The sequence below is a fragment of the Colletotrichum jinshuiense genome, chromosome 6 (assembly GCF_051148585.1).
Source record: "Colletotrichum jinshuiense chromosome 6, complete sequence".
In the NCBI taxonomy this organism is placed as follows: domain Eukaryota; kingdom Fungi; phylum Ascomycota; class Sordariomycetes; order Glomerellales; family Glomerellaceae; genus Colletotrichum; species Colletotrichum jinshuiense.
In genome coordinates this window covers 3,221,799-3,247,776 of record NC_139313.1, presented here as the reverse complement: position 1 = coordinate 3,247,776, position 25,978 = coordinate 3,221,799, and the positions used below count along the sequence as shown (strand labels likewise).

The window sequence follows — 25,978 nt, the reverse complement described above, 5'->3', positions numbered from 1 at the left end:
CAAACCCGCCTAGACTCTCCTCACAGACCTCGCCATCCAACTCGCACAATGTCCAACCCGATGAACGGGCCCGACGCGGACCCCCGCCGTCCGCCCTGGGGCCCCAACACGGGCATGCAGCTCCCGCGCTACGGCGAAGCTTACATCCCGCACCCCGGTTGGGCCCAGCCCGGCGGCGCCTACGCGGCCTACGGTAACTACTGCTACTACCCGAGCCCTTCCTACTTCTCTTATCCCGCCACAGCCCCCTACCCGGGCTCGACCGCCTACGCCTGGCCCGGCGCGCAGCAGCCCCAGCCCGCGGGCGGCTACGCCTCGTACCCGCTCCAGCCGGGCGGCCAGTCGGCGTGGGCCGCGCGCACCGCGCAGGGCCGGCCGGCGCTCGACCCGCGCAGCCCGGCGGCGCAGCTGAGCAACTCGACGGGCGGCACGGGGTGCGAGCCGGGCTACAACTACTTCTTCCCGGCGGCGCACACAAAGGTGCACGTGTTCCGCACGTCGACGCCGCCGTGGCAGCTGCCGGCCAACGCGCGCGTGCAGTTCTCGGCGTTCCACGTGCCCGTCGGCACGACGCTCGCCGAGGTGCTGCGCGGGTTCGGCGCCACGAACCCGGCGCCCAAGAAGAACAAGTGCTTCGAGATCGTGCAGGCCGGCAACGGCAGGTGGTACAAGGGCCTGTGCTTCTCGGGCGACGACAAGGACATGATGAAGAAGACGGTCGCCGAGGTCGGCTGGGACGCGACCCGGACGGGGCAGCCCGGCGGGAAGCCCGTCGTCTGCGTGTGGCTCGTCAAGGACTGAGGGGTGATTTGGTACGGGGTGCTCATGAATTGTTTTTGGAGGGTCAAGGGCGAGGGCGAGGGTCCCTGGTTTGCGTTATTGGTTTCGGGTTATCTTGCTTTCCTTTGTTGCAGCGATTCGTCTTCCGGTTTCGGTTGACACGGGACAAAGTGAGTTGGTAAAGGTGGTTCGGTCATCGTTGAAATGAGGTGCGCCCCACGGGGCGAAATACGGAATAGACACTACTCTCTACTCAAACTTGACTCTCTTTCTGCATGCCATGGTGAACCTTTGACTTATTAGCGCCGTTCGATGATGCGGACGGGGGATTCCGCTCCTGATTATCATGGTATGCACACGTACGACCCTCAGTCTCGGATTGCTTTCCTTACAGACACGACTGGACTTGTTTGCTGCAGCAGGTTACAATAGACACTTGAATGTGTCATCAGCACCAGATGAAGCATCCCAAGTTGCAAGAAAAAAGGGTACAAAATCGAAGGTGAATAAAGACTATGTACTATGTACCAGAGAGCATTGCCGCTATTCCGCCATGCCCCCGCAATAGATACCAAGAAGCGTAATCACACACAAATGAGAAGAAAATGCTGCGCGCCCGCGCAATGTCTGAACCAACCCGGCTGTTGGTGCTTGCAACCCCCTCCCCCCCGCAGACCTCGCCCCACGATGGGCAGGTCTCACTCACTCATGCCTCCTGTCGTCGTTGTCTCCGGTGGTGTTCATAACACAACACCGGCAACACGAGCCGCTCGCTCCCCCGAGACGCGGTCCACGCGAACCGCGGCGGGGCCGGCAGGGCTTAGTTAGGCGTCGGGGCTTACAGGCACTGCGAGTACCACTCGTTCTGCTTGGTGCACTTCGAGCCGGCGACGCAGGTCGTGGGGCCGGTGTGCCCGACGCCGCCGCACTGGGCCCACCTCCCTGCCGAGGCGCCGGAGTTGGAAGGGGACTCTGTGGCGGGGGTGCTGGGCTCGGCGACGGCCGGGGCGGTGGTCTCGGGCTCCTCGGCCGCGGGGGCGGTGGTGGTTGCGACGGGCTTCTTGGCGGTGGAGGTGGTGGCCGCAACGGGCTTCTTGACGGTCGAGGTGGCTGCGGCGGTGGTCGTGGCGGGCTCCTCGACGACGACGGCGGCGGGGGCCGAGGTCGTGGCGGGAGCGGGGGTGGAGTTCGTGACGACTTCTTCCTTGACGGCGGGCGCGGTGGATGTGGAAGCAGATGCAGAGGCGGAAGCGGAGGCGGAGGTGCTCGGGGTGGACGACTTGGCCCAGCCGCGACCCTTGGAGAGCTCGTACCACCAGTTGCGGTACATCCAGCCGTCAAACTCGGTGATCTCCATGGAGGAGCCGGCGAGCATGATGAATTTGGACTCGTCGGTCGGGGTCCAGTCTAAGTTTCTGTCAGTTGTGTTCAGGTCTTCCCTCGTAGTTCACCAGAAGAACCAAGCGTCGGGGGCTCATACCATAGACTATGGGGAAAAGTTAGCAAACGAGTCCTTGAAGAGCGGATGCGTGTCTACGAGTCGGGAGACTTACAATCATCCAAGCCAAAAGTGTGTCCCTAGAATTAACAAACCATCAAGTCAGCAAAGGTTCGCCCACCCACAACCGGCCTCCAAATCCCAGACCCCGTCTCCCATGCCCAAGACTCACCATCTCATGCAGCAAGATATGGATGTTCTCCGAGTCGAGGTTGTTGAGCATGTACTCCCGGCCGACCTGCTGGCCCCAGCTGTAGCCGAAGCCGCCCTCGAGCCCGTCCGTGAGCCAGAGCGACTGGTCAAAGTGCCTCGCGGCGCCGCCCTCGCAGCCGCTGTAGTCGCCGTCCAGGTGCGCGTCGCCCTGGCAGCCGATGGCGCACGCGGGGACGCCGTCGGAGTCCTTGTAGGTCGTGTAGACGTCGATGCCGTCGGTGGAGCCCTCGAGCAGGGAGGCGTCCTTGACGGCCCAGCCGACGATGTTGACGTCGATGTTGGCGAAGGGGAAGCCGTCGAAGCCGTAGACCCACTTGAACCACTTCTGGTACTGGGCGGCGTAGACGGAGGCGATCTTGGTGCGCTGGGCGGCGGTCACGGAGGCGGTGGAGTCCCAGCGGACGCAGATGTTGAGAGAGCTGGAAGTACGTGTTAGTGAGGGGCATGCGCAGTATCCTTTCGCCGGGCAGTTTGTCCAACAACGCCAACCTGTCTCTACGGCTGCTCATTGAAGCGACCTAGAGGCTGTTTTGCCACGGTGCTCGCTTTATGATACGGGGATTCTTGCGCGGAAACCGAGGGGGCAGGGGAGGGAGGAGGGAGGGGCACGCGCTCACCCGTTGTTGGCCATGAGCTGGTCCCAACCCCAGTGCTTGTTGTCGAAGACGGCGCCCTCGTACGTCTTCTCGTAGTGCTCCCAGACCTCCGTGAGTGGCGTCGCGAGGGCCGCGGGCGGGTTCCACCCGGACTGGCGCTTGACGGGGCGGTTGCGCAGCTGCGGGCCGACGACCTGGCGCGCCTGGGACTGGCTGCCCTCGAGGGCCTTCCAGACGGAGCCGTCGAGGTCGGACTGGGCCGAGGTCGAGGTCAGGGCGAGCGCCGAAGAGGCCGCGAGGGCCAAGAGGGCGGCGGAGGAGGTGAAGGAAGGCATTTTGCGGCTATCGGGATGGACGTGGTGGTATCGCGTGGAACGGATTGGTTGGACTGGTTACAACGGGTCTTCCTTTTTTTTGCAGAGAACGAGCCAAGATGAATGTTAAATGTAACGAATGACGGAAACAAGTAAAACGAATGTAAAGCTTGGTTTAGTTGTTTGTAGCACTGCTCAGAACATGAACCAGTCAAGTCCCGGAAACACACTTCAGACTGGGAAACCAAAGAAGAGAGAAAAAGAGAGACTGGGGAAAGAAAGTCACGGGCTGTGGTCGAGAAAGCTGGCCAGTACAGAATATAAGTACAATACAGCTAGCTGAAGCCTTTCTTTCCCGAACTAGAGGGTAGATATGACACGATATTTCCTAACCCAATTCCCTGTCTTCTCCACAAATTTAACGCGAGCCCGCTCTGATGTCGTGTGGACCGAGCCCAAAGGCAGACTGATCTCACATTCTAGAACCACTCAAAGGACAAGCCATTCCGGACTGGGGAGGGGGGAGTCCAGACACTACGTTCAAGGCAGAGGTATCCTGGCTGGGCACAGCGGCTCCCCTTGTCATTCGCAATCAGTAGAGACGGAATTAAAAGAGCAGAAGCGGGGTTGCTACGCCGTAGAGAAAAGATTAAAGGACCGCTATGGCGCGGTTGCGGCTAGCTTCTTTCCACGACAAGCGAGGAGATTGCAGTCGGGAAAAAAAGATTGGTGCGCGTGTGTCAGCAGTCGCTTGACACCACCGGCCAGGGGCCCGGAAAGGACATCGTCGGGGATATATTCGAGCCAAGGCGCTAGGCGCAGACAGCCGCTCCTTGACTTGGGATTCGGGAGAGCGGGGCGAGGCCGGCCTCCGAAGCGGGGCGCCAGGAACAGAAGGTCTCGCCTCTGCGAGGTCCCGGGGTGGTTTGTTTTCTATTCGTATTGGGCATGACGCGGTGGAGGTTATCGTGGCCCCCCCTTCGTAGAGAGGAAATGAGGATTTCTGTGTTGGAATTGGACAAGTGGGGTTGGCTTGTTTGCTCTCCGCGGGGCCTTGTTTTCTTTTGTGTGCTAGTCTGCTCGGAACAAGCGCGTCAATCATGCATATATTGAAGCTTCATTTGCTGCACTTTAGAGGAAATAGTCAGTCTAGACATGCTCGGGCTCAAGATTGAAACGGGTGGACCCGGGTGTTGTAAGAATCGTCCGAGGAGCAGCAACCAGAACGAGTCTTTTTTATTTTACACCTTGCAAGTTCTTGAATCTTAATTATTGCTGTAATTGTCTGGGCAGGGAACGTCGATGGATCTCAACCGCAGCCCTTTGAGCAGAGCGCTCGGACGGGTTGACCTCTCTGCCCAGATATCTCCACTCTGACTCTCAACTACATACACACCTAGAATGCAACAACCAACGATGTCTCCCTATATCATCTCTCGACCCATTGACTATTGCTTGAGTCATGTGATGGAATTTTGGTGATTGGGAGTGAACCAAAGATTTTTGCAACGTCTTGTAAACAAGTGTTCTCAGCAAATTGTTTATCCACATGGAGAAATCAAAGGAGTAGCGGTGGAAACGCCTCGGACGTTCATGCTCACGCTGCACTGATACTGTTGGATTACTCAGCCAGAATACAGGGAGCTGGCCAGCAGCAGCAGCCGGCCGCGGCAACGGCCGCGGCAGCGGAACCCGGAGATCCAACCTCCGGGCTGCCAATAGTGATATCTTCACTACTGCTGCTGCTGCCAACCTACCTACTCTTCTACACACACAAGATATACAGAAGAATACAGTGCCGGTTTGACCCTTTGATTACGTTCGATTACCCCCCGTACGGGTAACCTGTGATTCCAACAGATACATTCCGATGGTAGCCATATAATTGGGACTCTTGTTGCCACTACTTATATCGGTACTAACGGATACAGAATCATGTTCTTTATGAGTTACCCGAAGAGAAGTCAGGAACACGGCGTTCCCTGTCCGAGACATTACGACAACCCTTCTGCCCCACTCTCGGATTCTTTCTTCTTCTCCAAAGCGAGATTCTTCAATTCCTCCACCGCCTCCACCTCCCGGCCCTCGGGAACGAACAAATGGTCATGAAAGTAGCCGCTGACGGGATTGACCCCCATCCCCTTCGCGGCCAGCCGCGTGGCAATGACCGCCATGAACCCGACGGCCTCCAGGCTTGAGTGCACATTCAGGGTGATCATCTTTGAAGGGAACGCATAGTCCAGGCCCCGCGCCTTCGCGGCCTCGATGGTCATGACCAGGGTGACGCCTTCGGACTCTCGGAAGAAGAGCTGTGTCTCTGACAGCGGGGGCAGTTCTGCGCCGGGTGGGAGGGTGACGAAGCCGTATGTTGCCGGGTGGAGAACGGTCGTGAGGGTTGCGAGAAGCTTTTGCAGCGACGTTTCGCCGATGGTGGTGGCGGCCATCTTTGAAGGTGGGTGAGCAGAATGAGAATTTTTACAAGCTGCGGCTACAGAAGATACCTGGTGCACGCCGTTGAGATGATATACCCGTCGAGGTCGACCGAGAGCGCAACGGAGTGTGTGGAGTTTGTCAATGGCAGGGCGTCGATTGACATGGAAGAGGGCGGAGGCGTTACGAGATGGGAAAAAAAAACCTTAGTCATCGTTTGTTTGATCAAAATATAATTCTTTTTTGAAAATGTTTACGCCGTAAGCCGGCAAGCCCTCATTATGTCCTCCGTTATTCGTAGTATCTCGTTCGGGCGTAAAGTAGTCTTCCAAAACACGAAATCCAACCCGCGTATTTATGATGACGGCCCCAAGCCAGTTGGTCTTGATGTTATTGACGGGAATCCCTCCACTCTCCCCCTCCCCCCCATCCAACGCTCTCAACGTAACCTTTCCCCAGCTCACCCCCGAGGACTAAACTTTCTTGTCCGCGCCATCTCAGTGTGACCGCATCGACATCAGCACAAAGGCCAAAAGCCCGGCCCCGCAGATCAGGACGATTCCCAGCGTGAGCGCAAGCACAGTGAACCGCCTCCGCCTCTTCGCCGTCGACACGGCGAGCTCCTGCCGATAGCCCACGACACTGAAGTCCTTGGCAGCGCTCTGCGCCGAAAGCTGTGTGCCCGGGCGGTCACCCCCGGCGTCCAGATCGCACGCCAACAGGCCCTCGCCGAGGCGTTCCTGCTGGGGGACGCCGGCGAAGTAGGTGGCGTATGGCGGCGCGGGCGCAGCCAAGGTTTGCGGGCTGGACGTGAAGGATGCGACGCTCGCCCTCTTGGTCTCGATCTCGCGGACGAACTTTGCTTTGGGCGGGAGCATGGCTGGGGCTGGCTGCGGCCTTGCTGTGGCTGCCGGTGGGCGCTGGTGGATTGGTTGTATGTGCTGGAACGGTTTTTTTGGGGGCGGTCCGGCACGATTGTGGATTTTTTTTCTCTTTTTCTTCTTCTTTTTTACCCTTCCAGGGTGAGAGTTTGGACGGTTCGAGACTGGGTACGGAGAGTTTTCTGAATGGGAAGCGGCCGGGTTGGTTCGGTGTTCATGTATGATAGATATCGAGGGTTGCGGCCGGGCGTTGCACGCATCCGGTTGCTATGCGGCGTTGGATATGTGAGAGAGAGTCGGCTGGAATGGGGCGGGAACAGCCAGGACCGTCATGGCGGCGGCGGGCACGCTGCAAGCGTTGTCGATTGAACAACGCCATGCCGTGGAAATGCGGGTTCTAGAACAATCTCGCTACCTGGGTTTCCTGCTCTTCAATAACTAGCAGAAAGAGGCGATGGAGGACATGGACCATGAGCTATACCAAGTCTGCGCTTCGTTCAACCACTCGTCGGCCACTTGTGCAGCCTGGCTTCAAAGATGATATAGATAATTCAAGCAGGAAAGACACACATACATAAACACACACACACACACAGACAGACAGAGAGAGAGAGAGAGAGAGAGAGAGAGAGAAACACACGCAGAGAGAAAGAGAAAGGTCCCCCGCACGAGAAGGGTAACACTGACAACAGCGCAGGGGATTCTCGAATGTCTCGGTCTGGGGACAAGCTCAAGATTCTGAGACCAAGTAGTTCATCGCACGACCTCTCCAATGGCCCAGGCAAAAAAAAAGGTCGCATGCAGTCAAGAACAGTATTATTTTGTTACATTCCAACGCCCCGTTTTGCTGCCCGATCCCTCCGCAACCAAGAGTCTACAATCCAACAAAAGAAAAAGTATTGCGCCGCCACGGTAGCGGCAAACGATCGAACATGCGCCCTAAACGCCCAGTCGTCAGGTCAGACAAGCCCGGGAAGCCTAATATGCAGTACATTGCGCCCCCGCCCATGCGAAATGCTCACGGTTCTCGAAGCAACCTCACGCCTCGACCTCGTCCTCGTCCAGGAACCCCAGCCCGCTGTCGTACCTCCTCCGCTTCCTCCCCGCCGAGGATCTCCTCGCCATGTCTCCCGACAGCAGGCCCTTCCTCACAACCGTCCCCTCCGCAAGCGGCGACGACGTCAGAACGCCCTCCAAGCCGAGCTCGCCGCTCTTGCGCTTCGGCGTCTTGCCGCCGTCCTCGCCGGGCGTGTCCGGCACCGGCGCCGGTGGTGCTCCGGCCGACTCCGCCTGCGCCGGCTCCGCCAGAAACTCCCGGCTCATGCTGACGACCCTCTCGAGCTCCCCCTTCATCTGATCGATGACGCCCTTGGCCGCCCTCCTCTCCTCGGCCAGCTTGCCCTCCAGCCCCTTCTTCTCGACCCGCAGGTTCTTGATGCCCTCGTGCGCCGACTGCAGGCCCTCGTTGACGCGCTCCACCTCCTCCCGCAGCTCCGCGACCCGCGCGTCGCGCACCGCGAGCGCCTGCCCGCTGCGCCGGCCCAGCGACGCCACCTCCTTGGCCCGCGCGTCCTCGGCGTCGGCGAGCCGCCGGCGGAGCGACTTGCCCTGCGCGACGGCGTCCGCGAGCTTGCCCTCCAGCCGCGCGATGGCGTCCTCCTTGCTCCGCAGCACCCGCCGCCCGACCTCGACCTGCGCGTCCTTGGTCGCCAGCGCGTCGCGGTGCTCGCCCTCCATCCGGCCGACGACGCCCTCCAGCTCCGCCACGTCGCGCACGTACCCGCCGACGGCGCCCTTGAGCCGGTCGACGCTGACCTCGAGCTCCCGGACCGTCTCGTCGCGCTGCGCCAGCGCCGCCCGCGCGCGCGAGAGCTCGCCCTTGAGCTCGTCCATGGCCGCCACACGCGCGCCCAGCTGCTGCCGCAGCGACAGCTCGAGCTCGTGGTACTCGTCGATGGACGCCTCGTCCTCGCGCGCGCGCTTCGCGAGGTCCCGCAGCCGCGTGAGCAGGAGGTCGAGCACCTCGGCGCCGTGCGACGACAGCGGGAGCACGATCTCGCCCGGCGTGAGGTACTCGAGCTCCAGGCGGGCGGTGCGCAGGCCCGAGGCGAGCGAGGCGATGATCTCGGACGCGTCGGACCCGGGGAACCCGAGGTCGCTGAGTGAGCCGCTGAGGTCGAGGAGGGCCGCCGTGCGGTCCGAGACGGTCTGGAGGAGGGTGCCTATTTGGCTTTCGATTGCGTCCATGGGGGACGCCGCCGCCATGTCTGTTGTGCTTGACGGGGTGAAGGCGGACAGTTTGTTCAGGAGACGGCCGGTCAGTGCCGAGTACGAGTCGAGGGTGTCGGTGAGCTTGGACATCTCCAGCCGCAGCGACGTGAGCTCCTCCCCGAGTTGCTCCTTTTCCGGGTCGGCGAAGCTGGCCTGCACGCCGGCGTGCGACAGCGGATGGGGTTCTCTGGTCTGCTTGGCGCCCCTGTGCGACGACGGGGTCATGGGCGCTTCGGCGACGGGGCTGGTGAGCGGCGGCGTCATGAACGACGACCTCACCCTCGTGGGCGTGCTGCACACGATGTCGGCCATCGTCGCGTCGCCAAACGCCGTCTCGTCGCCGGCCCTGTCCCCGCAGACGGACACGGCCTCGATGGTGTCGGTCTCCATGAACTCGTCGGCAAACGGGTCCCGCGCCGCGAGGGTCCAGTCGTAGCAGCTCCTGTCCCTCGCGGCGGCCGGGCCGGCGCCGGTGGACCGGTTCGAGAGCTCGTCCTTGAGGGTCTCGACCTCCCTCTCCAGCTCCCATATCCTCTCCGTGTCGAGGATGATGGTGGCGTTCTGCAGCTCGTAAATCTCGGCGTCCTTCTCCTTGAGCTGCTGCCTGAGGCGGTCGACCTCGTCGCGCGTCTCCTTGGCGCGGCGGCGCTTCTCCGAGGTGATGGTGTTCATCTCCTCGCTGAGGCCGTTGCGGCGGATGCGGCGCTGGACGCGCCCGTCGAGCACCTGGCGCAGGGGGAGGAAGTGGACCTCGCCGCTGTAGGGCATGTCCGGGCCCCCGTTGGCGGCGACGGAGATGCCGCTGCCAGAAGGCGTGCGGGCGGGCACCGAGTGGCGGCGGGAGATGGTTGGCGTGCCGCGGCCGAGGCATGTGCGGCCGATCATGGGCGTCAGGCCGGTGGACATGGACGTGCGCGAGGTTGTTCGCGGCGTCGAGGCCGCGGGGCCCGGGTCCGAGAAGCGGACTCGTCGTCGCTTTGCTGTCTTGCGGGGTGTCTGGGATGTCGAGGGTGCTTCTGTTGTTGCGCCCGACGAGGCATCCGGGGCTGTGGGAGCAGCTCCGCCCACGCTACGACGCGTGCGCCGCAGCGCAATGGGAAGGTCGTCGTTGGGCATCTTTAGTTGGAGGAGTTGGACGTCCTCGGCACCGGCGGCGACTGTGGTTGTTGTTGGAAAAGAGGGAAACCCTTTAGGATATGAGGGGTTGCGGTCGGGACTGGAGCAAGAAATAGGCCTGCTGAAAGACAGACTGCAATATAAACATCCCTGATCAGCCAGCTCCCTTGTTGTGTTTGCTCGAAACCCGTCGTCGAGACCGTGTAATGCTAGTCGAGCTGGTGCTGCTCATCCCACCAAGTTGTTATCATTATCAGAGCCATTGTTTACACATTCCCTATCACGGCCTAGCGCCATGGAGCTCGACCCCCAGCCCGGCCCCGCCCGCCCCGCGCCCCACCGCCGCCGCAGCCAATCGTTCCCGTCCCAGCCGCGGTCTGCCAAACAAACCCGTCGGGCATGCGACCGGCTGCACCAAGGGCCAAATCGCGACCTGCCCGACACGCTCGACACGGTTCGGCCACCCTTGACTTCGCACATCGCGGGCTCACGAATTGTGACGCGCCTATTGGCTGGGCCGCCGGCCCGGAACAAGAGCTAGGCTTTTTCTCATGGCAACGCTCTCTGCCGTGCGGGATATCATCTGCCAGGCAACATGGCGTCTTGGGAGCTCCCCTCGAGTCGTGTGTCTGGTCTGTTACGTCGACTTGGATGCATCATAACTGAACTGAACTAAACCCCAGGTCTGCGAGAGAAACGGCATGCGCTTTTGGATGGATACAAGACGCGAATGTTGTTTTCTCGATTTCCTCCCCCCCATTCCACCCAATAAACCCTGGCTGCAGCACCAAACGCAATCCTCCATTGGATGACACCCTGCATCTCGGCCCGCACCCTCTGCATGGCCGGGTCCGTCTCGCTTCGAAGCCAAACCCCCACCGCACACATCCCACCCACACCGCTGGAATTATGCCTCAGACAATGATAATATCTCAACTCGCCGATCTTTTCAACAATCCTGGTCTGGTGGTGTAGTTGGTTATCACGTCAGTCTAACAGTTCGAAGCGATTCGGCTGAGCACACTGAAGGTCTCCGGTTCAAGTCCGGGCTAGATCATACCATGGGCGATTGGTTTAGTGGTATAATGACCGCTTAGCATGCGGTAGGTCCAGGGTTCGATTCCCTGATCGTCCATTCTTTTTGCCTGTCCACAGAAGTGGGCGACTTTATGTTTCCACTTCATTTTTCCCGTCAGAAATCGAGGATTAGTTAGTATGTATGCCCGGGTTTAAATATCTGCTTTTTTTCTTGGGACCCACGGTCACAGTCATTTGCGGAAAGCGGGATTGCGCTGCGGGTCATTGATGGACGCCGTACCTTGGCCGCCTTCAACAAGCTTATCTTGAGGTACATCAATCTCCGTAGTGTCTGTACCTCGATCAAATGTGATTTCTTAGGAATCGGTGCCTGGTTCAAAATTGAATGCCTTTTGCGCTTGTGCACTCGTAATTACTTGGACAAAGACTCAAGCCTATTGAAGAGATTTATAAACTGACCAACAACTGCGGGCGAATTTGTTTCTCCTAGCTTCTGGGGCTGATTCTGTCCAAGGTAATTAATTATCTGTATGATTCGCCCAGTATTTGTTTGCGTACGGTAGCAAAGCATGAAATCCTTGTCCCACAATGTAAAAGTGATTTGAATCGCCGGGCTGAAAGGGGAGAAAATCGAATCCCTGATTCATTTGACACAGGCAAGCCAAAGCTATGTTACGATGTGCCACAAAGCGACATAATGAAAGGCCCGCTAGACTGAGAGGACATGAACCTGGAGACATTGACACTAGACGGCATTAATTGGTCTCTGAAATGAAGGCCTTACCGTGGAACTATCGAATGGATGAAAACAACCGACCCTCCAGGACCACCTTCTATGAATGGCTTGCAGATATCTGTCGCGTTTAGGAAGGACTTGGTGTCCTCGTTTGTCCAATGCTGCTCGACATGTAACGACATTCCTAACCACAACTCGTATTTCCAGAGGGGTAAGCTTCCTTTCCTGAACGCCGGCCCGTACTCTGGCCGGATAACCCAACGACACCCATGATATCAGGTCGGATTTTGCGCTATGATATGGAAGTCGGCAGTATAATCAGACTGAGCTTATGGAGGCTAAAACTGGAGAAAGAGGAGGAAAGTCAAATGAGGGGGGCTGAGAGCTCGTCGGTAAAAAGCTTGGGGCTTCTTCAATCATTATCTCAACTTTCAGTTTCCTAATTCTCGTAGACCATTAATGCTCACCGCCACCATGGACGGTATTCACCTTGTTACTTAAAGGGATGTACTTAGACGCTGGGGTTTGTGTAGCATTTTGGAACGCTGTTAGCTTCGTTCAAAATGGATATCAGACTGGGCCGGGGTTCAACACTCAACCCGGTAGCACATAAGCAGTAGGGCCATTTTACCCCCGCCTGCAACAGCAACCATCCTGTGTCATGATCATCAGCGTGTATAAGCCTCAGCATGAGCACTCAGATCAGGGTCAGGAGGGAGACTTGGTGATAAGATTACCGACAGCGAAATATAGTATTTGTCTCACTGAGAGATCCTTTACCAGACGAGTACCTATTCAAGAACTGATGTTGTGATAATTAAGCAACTAGGCACCCTTTGACCTATAAGTGGACTCAAGACCATCTTTGACCAGCTTCTTCATCTTTTGTATCATTGCCAGTACTCTGGGACTTCTATTTCTATTTTCACCAGAGCTTTACCACTCCCTTTATCTCTACCCGTTCCCACGCTCACCAAAGCCATACAATCTGGTTGGTCATCTTGACAATGATACCAACCTTCTCCAAAGTCTCCAAATGTCTCGGGTTTCTCCACCAAGATCCGCATCCCACACCGGGACCCCATCTACAACCGGCCGGTTGGCCCAATGGCAAGGCGTCTGACTACGACTGAGTTCCTCGTTCATTGTACGAGCGGGATTCATCTATCAGTTATCAGGAGATTCTGGGTTCGACCCCCAGGCTGGTCAATATTTTTATGTCGTCTACAAATTAATATTCTGTTTCCTTTCCTTGTAATTCTTTATTCGTTTATTGTAGACTTGCAACTGTTGTTGGCTTGTAAACTTTGTCACTAAAAACCGTGCCCACCCGACGTGCGTTGCAGAAATTTTCACGAGTAAAATGGGTCTGAAGAAAATTCTATTAAAGTTCTCTATTGTTCCATCCAGCCACCTAGAGACTACACAATTGTTCGCTAGCGGGTTTATAACCAAATTTATAATCGCATGGATAACGTCAAATTGGTAAAGAAAGTATACCACTAATCCATCTCATGATTACGTCCTGAGAGGCAAGAGTACCTGGCACACAATGTGCTACTACAATTTTCTTTTCAAGATAGTACACGACATCCCAACCTTTGTAGTAGGGCGGTTCATGGTGCGACATCCCATCAGATACCAGGACGTGATAATATGTCGTATAATATACTAGCACATGGCGTACTTTCCCTTGTTATACTAGCCTCTTCTCTAAGATAGTATATGCTATTAGAAAAGTTGGCGGAGATAGTAGGTGACTCCGAACGAGTCGTGGTGCACAGGGAAAGCACCACAACACCCCTTAAAGGGGAACATGAGTCTTGATCAGGGGCGCATACAGGTGCAGGCTAGCCCTGATCTGACAGAAAACTCCCTATTCCTCATGACTGTAAAAGGAGGTTTCCTCGCCTACCCAGGACGCTCGAGACTTCTGCTCTTGTGCCGCTGGGTTGATCAGGGCCTCAACCTCTGTCCTCAGTCAAGGAGGACTAGTGGCAGGCTAGTCAGGGCTTCCGATAGCTGATAGATATGAACTGATCAGAGTCCTCTCGCTCAGCTGGGAGAATTAAAGACAAAGAGGATACTGCGCTTAGCACTTCGGCTTATTCATGCACCTGATCTATAGAGTGAATCCTGTGATGTCTGGGTCTCTGATCTGCCACTGAATTGTCTGTGCTTGGTCGTATTTAAGTCTAAGACTTTTATCAGGCATATATCTACGCTTGCTTGGACTTTGTTTAGATATCATAGGAAATAAGAACAAAAACCCGCCCTCGATCAGGGTGGCCAGTGGTAAGCAGACATTGTTGCTTCGACATTACGTCGGTAATCTTTGTACGTGGAAGATAAAATCTGTAGAGCCCCTGTGGCTTGTATTTCTTTTATGTTTCTAATCTAATCTAGAGATCCCGTATGATCATGCGCTTCCGTTAACGACTTTGTAAAAGCATCTGACGAACCTTCAACCCTACGCGGAGCTTGGAAAAGGTTGATGAACAAGGAATCAACACTCAGCGTGTCATTCTGTCTGATGCACAGCCGAGGCCCCAAAACACTGCCGTGACTTCCTGAGACTCCCCTCAAGCGAAGCCACTTCGCAGCCTCATTCTCTAAAAAGGAGGACAGATATTTCTTGCCCAGCCTGCTTGCCAGCTGCACGACCGTCTCACCATCTGCGTCCTTGGCAGCAATGTTTGCGCCATGGTCGACAAGTCTTTTCCCTACCCATAAGACGACCCGGTCGGATGTGACAAACATTGTCAGCGGTGTGCGACCTCGATGGTCAGTCGCATTCGGGTCGGCACCTTGCCGTAACAATAGCTCTACCAAAACAATGGCCCCGTTGCTCGAGGTACTCATGAGAGGCGTGAGCCCCTCATTGTCCTTGGTGTCAACCTCGGCGCCCAATTCCACGAGCTTCTCGACACCGCCAGATAGCTTCTGTTCGTCGCACAAGACATGGAGTGCTGTGCGTCCTCTTTTGTCTCGGTGGTTTATATCGATGCCTTCGTTAACGAGTCTGGATATCGCTGAGCCATCTATGGGCCGAAGCTTTGGGGATGAGAATTGAAAAAGAACTGTCTGACCACTGTTATCTGTGTGGTTGACATTGGCTCCGAAATTGAGCAGTATATCCATGCAACCAAAGCGTCCATTCCGCACGGCCAAAAATAAAGCCGACTTGCCGTCTTTGGACTCCTGATCAATATTGACACCGTACTCAAGCAGCCTGTTGAGAAAACTTTGATTTCCAGACGCAGCCGCGTAGAAAAGTGGCGTTTGGCCTTCCGAGTCCTTTCCGTTTATGTCAAATCCTTGGTCGATTAATTGCTGGTTTATTCCCGCGCTGTATCTCTGCAACGCACACCAATGAATCAGTGATGCGCTTCGGTACTTGACTTGATGGAAGATGGCGCTTCTTAAAAGAATAACTTTGATCATTGCCTCGCTTGCAAGTCCAATGGCTTCCACGAATAGAACACCTCTATCTTCATCATGAAAATAACTCGCAGTGAGCAAATCAAGCAAGAAGTCCAAATGTTCTCTGTCGTTCTTTTTGATAGCCTTTCGCCAAGCTATACGGACCTCCTCCATAATGGCAACTTTTCCAATGTCCACTATTAGATGGACATCTAAGATACTTCGGGCCCCCATTTGGATAGCAAAGCGGAACGTAGTATTATTGAGCCGAGCACCTACGTCAAGCAAAATATTTAAGAAGTCTTCGCGGTCAGCTCGAATCGTCTCCATAATAAGTGGGATGTAGTTGATTGATGAATGATCAAACCAATGTCCCCCATATAGTTGGAACTTCGCAATATCCCAACGTCCTTCGGCGACGGCAACACGGAGTGTCTCATGGTCCAGATGAGCACCATGGTCAAGGAGTAGATTTATAAGGCCGTGATGGCCACGGGCTATGGCTGCGTCTATAGGTCGGTGGCCAGAACCGGTGGTGGTGTCGACCGAAGCACCATGTTCCAGCAAGAGTCTCGCAAAGTATTCTTCCCTTCGATCGGCTGCGATATAAAGTAATGACATGCCTGGGATAGGGGTGATCCCGGGATCAGCACCGTAGTTAAGAAGCAGCCTTGCAAGCTCCGGACGGCCCGCGTTAAGGGTACCCAGGAGAACTGGCCAGCCCCTGCCGTCCGTGCTGTTAGGATCGTATCCGTGGTCGAGAAGAAGCTGCATGGCAAAATGTCCATCAACTCCTATAGTTGACATCAATATAGAAAAGCCGTTCTGACCGTGGCGACCATCACTGGCACGAAGTCGCAGCAGTCTGTCTCCAACGGCAATCATATTTTTCCGGAGTGCAATTTCTATCAGACTTTTGCCACTGTCGTTCACATAGTTCAGGATTTGGTGAAAATCACGTCGCAGAGGAGAGCCTTCTGGCCCATATGCTTGTTGGCTGTTATGGTGATCTCGGAGCCCTTCCACATGCCGCAGAATTACTTGGGACGCTTCGTCATGACCATTGATAATAGCAGCAACCAGAGGGCTCTGATGTGGTTCGCCAAATATATCAATGTTGGAATCTGATTGAAGAGCCAAATCAACCAGATATGACAAGCCTTGCTCTGCCAGGATATACAATAGGCTTGTTTCCGACGAGTACTGATGCCTGCCGGGCTCATGAAACAGATTGATGATTCTAATCCACAAACGGACATTGAATTGGAGAAGAAATGCTTTGGTCGGAGATGCGCTGACAGCGCAATTGGCGTGATGGAGTACGTTACTAGCTGCGTAATGCAAGAACGGAAATCGGTTGGCGACTTTTTGTCTGTGTGCCGTCGCCGTTTCTGTCGAACTTCCTGGACCCAAACTACCACTGAAGATCGAAGAATCGATGGTGATGTCCTTGTAATAGGAGAAGCAAATTTGTCTCAATTGGTCATGGGTTTGGCTCTCAAAGTTCTCACTTGTTCCTGGCCAGAATTGGCCCAGCCCGTCACTTTTCAGGAAGAAATCTCTGACTGACTCGTGGATGAAGTGGACTGTCTTGTTTTCGGAAGATCTTGTTGTTTCTGCCAGTCCTTTGGAGGAACTCTTAACGAACCGGTCAAGGGTGTCTTCTCGGATTGCAGTTTGATGTTGCCCGTCTAGTGTCACTGCATCCCAACCATCGTTGTTCAAACCGAGCATCAAAGCAATGTAATACTCCAAAGGCGTAAGTGGTCGTTTACTGAATAAGATCCATTGGATGCTAAGGCGTAGTTCGATCTGGTTACTGTCATCTCTACCGAGGATGTCTTCGAATAGCTCGCCAAGTCCAGAGGGTATCCTCTCTAATGTTGCCTTGAATAGGCGTCCTCGGTCAATTTCCTTGTTGAGGATTTCGATAACCAAAATAAGCCACATGAAAATGCCAGACGCTTTCTGGAGTAGTTTGACTGAAATAGAATTATCCAAATCGTAAGCTTCATGGTTCAATTTCTGTCGCATGTACTCTTGCATGTCATTCTTATGGCCAGTTTGTTCTTCCAGAACAAACCTAATACCCTTGTGGAGAGATATATGAGGGTAGTGCCGGCTGGAAAAGCAAGTGTAGAATTGGATGCCTTTGTGCGATGCATGCTTTCCTAAATCCTCAAAGAAAGACAACATCTCTCTGACTTCGTCTTCGGCACATTCATCAAGGGCATCAATGAAGCATATCAAACGGCGTTGGCCAAGCTTATTGATTGCCTTTCTGAAAAGCCTCTTCAGGATACGAAGTTTCCATGGCTGGGGATGGTCGCCAGACAAAGGATTCGGGATTGCCTTGTCAAGTACCTCCTCCAGGTCAGGAAGGTTCTGGAAAAGTTGATGTAGAAGTGACCTATGCATTCCTAAAGTCGTTTTCTCGAGATTTTCGCCTCTGGCGTTGAAAAAGAATGATATGACTGTAGTCTCTTCTGCAGTTTTTCGCGATGCTCTACAAGCACGATCAAAAGCAGACTTCATGATCGTCGATTTCCCAGCGCCAGGCTTCCCACTGATCCATAGGAAACCATGGTGCTCTGTAAACTTTTGAGGGTTCTGCCAATCTTTATAGCAAGGGTGGTCAGCCAGCCAGCGGCATGTTTGACCAAGAGCATGCTTGATGGTAGAATGCCGAGTCCCGATTTGATTGAATTTCAGAGATTCTGAAATCTCTTTTCGGCGTCTTCGTTTGTCTGGACACATCTCAACCAGAGCCTATTTAAATCTTGCCTTGAAAGCTTACCAGCACTGAAAATCTGTGACGTTGCCGACACAGCCCGCTTAACGCCCATTTCCGTAGCAGAGAGTAACACTCTTGCATATGCAGCGGCAGTCACAGTGGCGTACTCTTGCCACTGCTTTGCCTTGTGGGAATCCGAATAATCACAGATCCCACGGATAACCAAACACGGGAAACCATCCATAAGACCAGCTGCTTCCATTTCGAAACACAGAACGTCGTGTTCCCTCGCGATGCGATCTCTTGTCATCCCGTGCTTCATAACTTGGTCAGCAGAAGCAATTACCCCGTAGTGAATCCATGGAATTTTGTTGGGCCGACTCGGCCTGTCTATTAATCTTGAAGAATCGCAGTTGGTGCAGCTCTCTTCCCCCTCGTGGTGGTCGTATTCAGCGTCGTAAAGATGGTCTGGTTCGGTTGGATGTCTCATGGAGGTGTCGCACTCTCCTACTCGAGCCAGGATTGTGGACATTCGGTTAAGGAGTGACAAACGATCGGCCTCTAAGCTGGAAACTACCGTAAGAAGCTTGCTCGGAGGTTTGCTCAGACAACCCGTGTGTTTGAACCGACCGTCCCGCACGGTTTTGCCAAATAAATATGGCACCACACGGGTGCTGACCACGACATCACCGAGTCGTATGTCGTGCTTCCCAGGAACACCACCGCCTATGCCAACCATGAGTCTGATTTGCAGGGAAGGGAAACTTCGCTCCATGTTATTTGCGGCAACAGCCGCTGAGGTGGTACCATATTGCCCCGTGGGCAAACAAAGGATGACGATGTTATGGTTGCCAATGTTGCCGAAAGTGTATGAATTGGAATCATTCTGTGGAGTGAGGATGGCTTCGTGAACATTATCCAGCATGGATCTGGCAGCTGCCATCTCTTTGGGAAGCGCGCAAACCCAACCAACTGTGTAGTCCTTGCGTTGGAGACGAACGGAAGAATTTTCATCTCCAAAGTCGCATGAAGCGCCATGCTGACCATAATTAGGCCTCAGCCGCGTCGTGTTGGAAGGTCCGAAGTGATCGCTATCTTCATCATCGTCGTCATCGTCCGTTTCGTCAGTCGTGGCATCTGATGTATCGCTGTCCGTATAGTCATCGGAAGAAGCATCTATTCGAGGCTTTTTGAACTGCGCCGCAGACCATTCTTCACCTGAGTCTTGATGCTCATCTACCTGCTCCTGGCTGGCCATAGCTGTTCTCAATCACGAGCGATCGGATTGGGTTCTCAACGTCGTGAAGTCGGCAAGGGAACAAAAATCATCTCGCATGGAGTCGCGCCATTTGGTCGCGAAAGATGCAAAATTGGGGGGGCCCCATTCGAGTAGTAAAAGACGGTTAGTAGTTGAGAAATAGCCTCGGTGGAGGTGCTGAGAGGAGATGCTTCATATCAGGCTGCGTGGGACGGGGGCTCCCATACCCCATTTTCCTGCACCCACGCATCTTCCAATGGCTTCCTGGTCTCGAATGGGCATTTGGGCACCATGCAGGTAGAAACACCGCACATCTGTACACGCGGTGGTGAAGATCATGATCCTACCCACACCATTGGTCCGTCAATGAGAGTAAAGTGGGTCATCCATACCCAGTCTGCCAGTCACATCTTTCGCTTTGTATCTGCTATTATCGCCAAGGCAGTATGCAGCCACCCAATATAGTCATTTCTAGAGTTGTTTTCGTCTCACTTCTCACAGCGCGATAATGCTAGAAGTCGAAGACCTAAAAAGTAGACAGAAAAAGCAATGAAGCGGCCTATTAGACACATCTATCGGTAATTTGATGCGAGCACCTGTCTGGCCCTTCTAACGGATATGATCTTGTCAGACACAGGAGATATGCCACTGTAGACATCATGCAACATTGAGGGGCACCTCTCTTTTACGCATACGACTCAATGATACATTCTTCGACGTATCTCAAGTCTGATAGCCAACTAATTAGACGCATAAGCAATCATCTTCGATCTCCTTATACACCAGCGATATCAAAGTCTGCCACGACCGCACATAGAATATTCCAACTCGATATCTCCAATGCAGGTATTGTCTTATCATGAAAGGAGACTCTTGATTTATACAGCCACGGAGGCCCAATTCCAGCCCCCATGCCGCCTTCAGCTCGACGAGGATGGGCCACTAGCTCAGGTCAGCCCAGGCCAGCTTAGGCCAAATGACAAAGAGTTCAGCATCGATTTATATACGAAAACGAGAGATGCCCCTCAATATGGGATGACTGCAATGGTATATCTTCTATCTCTGGCACATTAAAGCAGCAACCAGTCAGCTCCAAGGTTGGGATGAAAAATCATGGGTGTTGGTTTTCGATCGTGCTCTGCCTGCATTAATATGCAACCTAGGATTGGGGACTCCCTTAAAATTAACTATAGAGACATATCAGCAAGATATTGAGGAAGTTATGTGCTAAAGCGAAAACTTCGGCTAGCCTCTTTGAAATAATTAGTGAACTCATTACCTTAAGGCTGGAAGCTATCATCCCCTAGGAAACCCGAGCAGATGGTTGTCGAGTTACTACACATTGGTATATACTTTGGACTAAGGCAAATTCTGATAAAGCCCTAAATGACGATGTAGAAGTTGAAACAGCAGATTGCTGTAGACGGACCAGAATTTAACGAGTGATTATGGGAGCTAGTTGTGAGCCAGTGGGATTGCTTGAGCCGTAATTAGTGGCTGCGTTCCTCCGGAGTCAAGAACAATAATACGTGGCGTCGACCTTGGCTAAAACTCAACTTGGCTCTCGATACTGCCTCGCTAGGAATCGATAGGCTTTGCGTAAAATCTACATTGGAGCATTTTTACCTAGTTAATTGAGACACTAATAGGGGATGAATTATCTATATTCTCTTTGTAAAGCCTATCGAGCATTGCCGAAGCAGTGTTTATCATAAAACTACTCGAGGGCGCCCCTTATGTCCGACAACATTTGTCCCAACTTGGTACGAGTACACCGGAATGTGCGGCTTGTCTCTGGCACTCGGTGATCTTCCTCGCGTACTAAACGGGCAGAATGATCAGGGCTCTCATCCCAATACACGGCCAGAAAGCCGCCCTCGTCCTCGTTCCAGAGCGCTCGTGGCCGGTCGATGATTACGATAGCTCGTTGCCACTGCATGTTGTAATGATTTAGTAGTCGCGGGATAATGAAATCTGTATTTCCGTTTTTGTCTCGCGAGGCAATCTCAGCCAAGACGTGGGCTTTGCACTTCGCAATTCTCTCCTCCACAGTCGTATTGGTGGCGAGCGGCATACCCCACACATCGATACGATCAGCCTCTTCGCGGCATTGTGACAGGCGCTCTTGGCGCGTGTCTTTATGTAGCGTCTCGGCTAGGGTTTTGAGGTGGTCTGGGTTGTTGGACCCTGGCGTTGTGTCGTAGATCTGGAGGGATAGATTGGGAATCGTATTGTCTATAGAAAAGTCTGACGCCAACCATCCCTGAGGAACTTTAACAATCTCGTCGCGTAGCCAGGCTGTAAAACAAGGTGTGCCGTCGTGGCTTGGTGCCTCCTCGACGACAGAGTGCTGGCGGATCTGGACAGGCGGCAGGCCGCCTGTTGACGGTCTTCGTGACGGCGTGTGAGACATTATGAGTGTAATTTTGCTAATGTGAGTTTGAAGAAAAAACTACGAGGAGGTTTTGTTGGTGTTGTAATTCTGCTCCTCATCTGAATCCAACAGATACCGTCGGATTACTCAGCCAGAATACGGTCAGGCGGTCAGGCGGTCAGGCTGCGGGAAGCGGCAGCAGTCGGGCCCGGAGATTCTACCTCCGGGCTACCAACGGTGATATCTTCAACTGCTGCTTCCGCTGCCTACCTTTCCCTATCTCTTCTACACAAACCGTATCACAGCTTCCGAATACAGAGATCATTCGGCGAGATCCACCCCCTATCCATAGCCTACCTCTTGCCAAACCCCAGAGACGTTTGTTCAAGAAGTTGGCGACCCTCCAACTCGGCCGGGACTCTATCATAGGCATTATTGACGTTCTTCCCCAAAGCTTGGGTCTATGATTTCTGTCGTTGCCATAGAGTAATCTTGGACGTCGGTTTAGACTGTTCGAGAGGCTCCCTCGCACAATCAAGCCACTGTACATTACCAATGCAAGCCAATACAGCCGAAAGCATCTATCTCCAAACTCATTTCTACAGCCTATAGTAGAGGTCTTCCCGTCCTGAAGAACGTCCGCCTCCATGGAGAGCACATCAGGGCCGATGCCGACCGATTTAGTCACAGGTTTCGTGACAGGATTCTCTTGTGTCTGAGGGTTAAGTAGCTTAGGGAGGGGCTAATTCGCCTCCTCTCCCCGCCCCATCTCATTTGCTACCAAGCGCTTGGGAGCTAAGGGCAACGTGCAGTAGCCGTGCTGCTGTGTCTAGCTCAGGGTCTTGCTTGCTGGCGGCGTACATCCGCCGCCCGGTCTGGAACACGGCACCAGTATCCCAGCTAGAGGCTCCCTGTCAGCCACCAAACGTCCCAGACGTCTCTGGACCGCCAACACGTGGCGCGTCCCTGCCAAGCAGAAGACTCACGAGAGCGACACGCTGGCAAATCCCATTCCTTCCACTCGCTAGCATAGACGGCGGCTGGACTCAACCATACCGGTACCATGGCCACGGAGATGCTGGGATGCAAAGCTTCGGGAGCCACTACCGGTAACGCTTGCGCTCTCCGTTCAGCCCCGAAAGCGGCGTCTCGCTGGTGAAGTTGGAGAATGACCACGTGAAAAACGCCTCAACAGACGATGAGAAAAACCCATCGATCGTCCAGGCTACAACGAGAAAAGCCGATACAGTTTAGTCACCTGACCCCCTCTGAATAGCCTTTGGGATCAGCGCAGTCAATACCGGTATTGCAGAGGAGGGGAGCGTGCGAGTTTCGCCGGGACGACGGCAATTCCACCCCAAACGCTCTCTCGTCCCATACGCTCCCGGCAGCCACTTCAATCCCCCTCATTCTCCAGCACTCTCACGGGCTGAGACATTTGGGACAAACTCTCCCCTCAGCTGTCTGGGGCTCCTGCTCTAGAACGCCACGCCACGCTCCTCCTCTTCTCTCTCGCTCTCTCACATCAGCCGCAAAAGTGAGCCCGGGCCGCGGAACCTATGGTTTCACGCCACAAACCCGTTCCTTCGCGGGCCAGAGCTGCGCCGGCCTCGCCGAACTTGTGATAGCCCATTCCAGCGCAACGGGTCTCTAAATTAGTACGGATGCCGCGGCACGCCTTAGTTCGTGTGGCGCGCGCAACCACCAAGAGCTCGACTGTACGGCCGGGGCCTCGATGATTGGGTACCGCCGGGCGCAACACACGGGACATGTCAGCTTATGAGCCATTGGGAGCTCTATCCCCAATCTGACGCTAGCCCGCGACACGCCTCTTCTCAGCTCACTGCCTCCGTCGACGCCTCATTTCTGCAAAACGTCTGGCTCGTGTCTCGCTGGCAACTGCTGACGCTGGATCCGGGTTGGCTATCTCGAGCCAGACGCGTCCCATTTTCTCTGCTCTGGCAGAGTTCGGGACGCCTGAACTCTCTCCGCCCCCTCGTGGGAGGGCGTCCCCGAAGCATGGCGTTGGAGAAATGCATGGCGTGTTGCATGGCATCATGCAACTGCACTTAAATGATCCCCCGTCCCGCCCATCCACGACGTTCTCTGCCCCCTTTTTTCCCAGTGCAGTTCGCCGCATGTGCTACCGCAGATCCCCTGAGTCCCCCCTTCCAGACGAAATATGGCGCCCACTGTAGAGACCCTCATCATCGGCGCCGGCCCCAGCGGCCTCTGCGCCGCCAAGACCCTCCTCCAGCGCGACCCGGCGGCCGACGTCCTCGTCCTCGACGCCGGGGCCTCCGTCGGCGGCGTCTGGTCCCGGGAGCAGATCTACCCCAACCTCAAGACCAACAACCTCGTCTCCGCCATCGACTTCTCCGACTTCCCCATGGAGCCCGAGAGGTTCGGCGTCAAGCTCGGCGAGCACGTCCCCGGCGCCGCCATGCACGAGTACCTCGTCGCGTACGCCAGGCACTTTGGCGTCTGGGACAAGATCCGGCTCAACACAAAGGTCGTGCGCGTCACCCGGCCCGAAGACGGGGGCGAGTGGCGGGTCGACGTCGAGGGCGTCGACGGGGCGAACACGGTGTCGTGCGGCCGCCTCGTTGTCGCCACGGGCGTGCTCACCGTCCCGCATATGCCCGAGATCGCCGGCTCCGACGACTTCGCCGCGCCCATCATCCACTCGTCCGAGCTCGGCCCCCGGGCCTCCCTCTTCTCCTCGCCCGACGTCGCCACCGTCGCCGTCCTGGGCGGCAGCAAGTCCGCCTACGACGCCGTGCACCTCGCGGCGTCCACGGGCCACAAGGTCCGCTGGCTGATCCGCCGCTCGGGGCGGGGCCCCGTGTGGGTCGCCCCGGCCTTCACCCAGCTCGGGCCCTTCAAGGTCTGGCGCGAGAGGCTCGTCACCCGCCGCATCTGCGCCTTCATGTCGCCGTGCGTCTTCCCCGACATGTCGGGCCTCGCGTGGATCCGCCGGTTCCTGCACGAGAACGCGTTGGGGAGGGTCGTTTGCAAGGCCTTTTGGGGTCTGATTCGCCACGACACCATCAACGACTGCGGGTACCAGACGGACGAGAAGACGAAGATCCTGCAGCCCGAGCAAAACCAATTCTGGTACGTTTTTTCTGTCTTTCCTTTCTTGTTCATTCTGGACTTTATCTTTTTTTCTTTCTCGCCGGAACAAAAATTATCTTGAGACTTTCGGGTTGAACTGACTTTGACAACGTGCAGGTACGGCACCGCCTCCGGCATCCTCAGCTTCGACGACGACTTCTTCGAGTACGTCCGCAACGGCACGGTGCAGATCTACCGCGAGGACATCGACCACCTCTCGGACCACAAGGTCCACCTCGCCGACGGCACGACGCTCTCGGCGGACCTCCTCGTCGCGTCGACCGGCTTCTCCGCCAAGCCCACCATCAACTTCGAGCCCGCGTCGCTGCACTCGGACCTCGGCATCCCGACCACGACCCTCGGCCCCAAGCAGGAGGCCTTCTGGAACGAGACGAACGCCAAGGCCGACCGCGCCATCGGCAACCGCTTCCCGCGCCTGCTCGACGGGCCGTTCCTCGGCCCCTCGTCCTCGAAGCCGAAGCCCTTCAACCCGGGCGCGGCCGCCGAGGTGCCGTACACGCCGTGGCGCCTGTACCGCGGCATCGCGCCGCCGGGGCTCGCGGCCAAGGACGACCGCTCGCTGGTGTTCCTGGGCGTATTCAGCAACCTCGCCAACATCATGCGCCTGGAGGTGCAGTGCCTCTGGGCGCTGGCCTACTTCGAGGGCAAGATCCCCAACTTTGACAGGGACCGCCGCGCGGGCCGGGTGTTTGAGGAGACGGCGCTGTTCCAGCGGTGGGCCCAGCACCGCGCCCCGTACGGCCACGGGCGCTTCTACCCGGACTTGGTGTTTGACCAGCTGCCGTACTGGGACATGCTGCTCGGGGACGTCGGCGCGGAGACGCAGCGGAAGCAGAGCAAGTGGGCCGAGTTGTTCGAGTCGTACACGCCGACCGATTACCGGGGCATGGTGCAGGATTGGATCGCACAGAACCGGTGAAGGGCTGGGCCTCGGCCTCGAGAGAAACATTAATAGAAATACCCCCTAATGATGAGAATGATACATATGATGACCGATTTTGGTTAAACAGACTTCTGGCTTATAACATGAATGTACTACACAACAAGGCAAGCTGTCAGCCCAAGCAAGGATGCGACCCCTTTTTAAAACAGCCACCCCCAGCCACATGGATCCGGACTAGTATCTCGTGGCGTCATGGTAGTAAAAGCACAGTTCATTGTATTAGCGGCCTCTCTGC

At 55.4% G+C, this 25,978-nt stretch overlaps 7 protein-coding genes across 7 annotated transcripts; 2 read left to right on the top strand and 5 right to left on the bottom strand.

Moving 5' to 3' along the window:
* Positions 1-48: 48 nt before the first annotated feature.
* Positions 49-801, top strand: EsH8_VI_000832 (uncharacterized protein; the record flags this gene model as incomplete). The annotated part of the gene is made up of 1 exon (XM_083272085.1): positions 49-801. One exon carries the CDS (start codon positions 49-51, stop codon positions 799-801), a length of 753 nt encoding a protein of 250 aa, XP_083127259.1.
* An 817-nt stretch (positions 802-1,618) lies between these two features.
* EsH8_VI_000831 (uncharacterized protein) lies at positions 1,619-3,422 on the bottom strand (the record flags this gene model as incomplete). The annotated part of the gene is made up of 5 exons (XM_083272084.1): positions 1,619-2,187; positions 2,261-2,266; positions 2,334-2,358; positions 2,451-2,910; positions 3,109-3,422. The coding sequence occupies 5 exons, from the start codon at positions 3,420-3,422 to the stop codon at positions 1,619-1,621; spliced, it is 1,374 nt and encodes a 457-aa protein (XP_083127258.1).
* Positions 3,423-5,395: 1,973 nt separating this feature from the next.
* Positions 5,396-5,845, bottom strand: EsH8_VI_000830 (ACT domain-containing protein; the record flags this gene model as incomplete). The annotated part of the gene is made up of 1 exon (XM_083272083.1): positions 5,396-5,845. The coding sequence occupies one exon, from the start codon at positions 5,843-5,845 to the stop codon at positions 5,396-5,398; it is 450 nt and encodes a 149-aa protein (XP_083127257.1).
* Positions 5,846-6,328: 483 nt separating this feature from the next.
* On the bottom strand, positions 6,329-6,709 carry EsH8_VI_000829 (uncharacterized protein; the record flags this gene model as incomplete). The annotated part of the gene is made up of 1 exon (XM_083272082.1): positions 6,329-6,709. One exon carries the CDS (start codon positions 6,707-6,709, stop codon positions 6,329-6,331), a length of 381 nt encoding a protein of 126 aa, XP_083127256.1.
* A 1,041-nt stretch (positions 6,710-7,750) lies between these two features.
* On the bottom strand, positions 7,751-10,099 carry EsH8_VI_000828 (uncharacterized protein; the record flags this gene model as incomplete). The annotated part of the gene is made up of 1 exon (XM_083272081.1): positions 7,751-10,099. The coding sequence occupies one exon, from the start codon at positions 10,097-10,099 to the stop codon at positions 7,751-7,753; it is 2,349 nt and encodes a 782-aa protein (XP_083127255.1).
* Positions 10,100-21,005: 10,906 nt separating this feature from the next.
* Positions 21,006-21,701, bottom strand: EsH8_VI_000827 (uncharacterized protein; the record flags this gene model as incomplete). The annotated part of the gene is made up of 1 exon (XM_083272080.1): positions 21,006-21,701. One exon carries the CDS (start codon positions 21,699-21,701, stop codon positions 21,006-21,008), a length of 696 nt encoding a protein of 231 aa, XP_083127254.1.
* Positions 21,702-23,844: 2,143 nt separating this feature from the next.
* On the top strand, positions 23,845-25,719 carry EsH8_VI_000826 (flavin-containing monooxygenase; the record flags this gene model as incomplete). The annotated part of the gene is made up of 2 exons (XM_083272079.1): positions 23,845-24,779; positions 24,897-25,719. 2 exons carry the CDS (start codon positions 23,845-23,847, stop codon positions 25,717-25,719), a joined length of 1,758 nt encoding a protein of 585 aa, XP_083127253.1.
* Between the last annotated feature and the right edge of the window lie 259 nt (positions 25,720-25,978).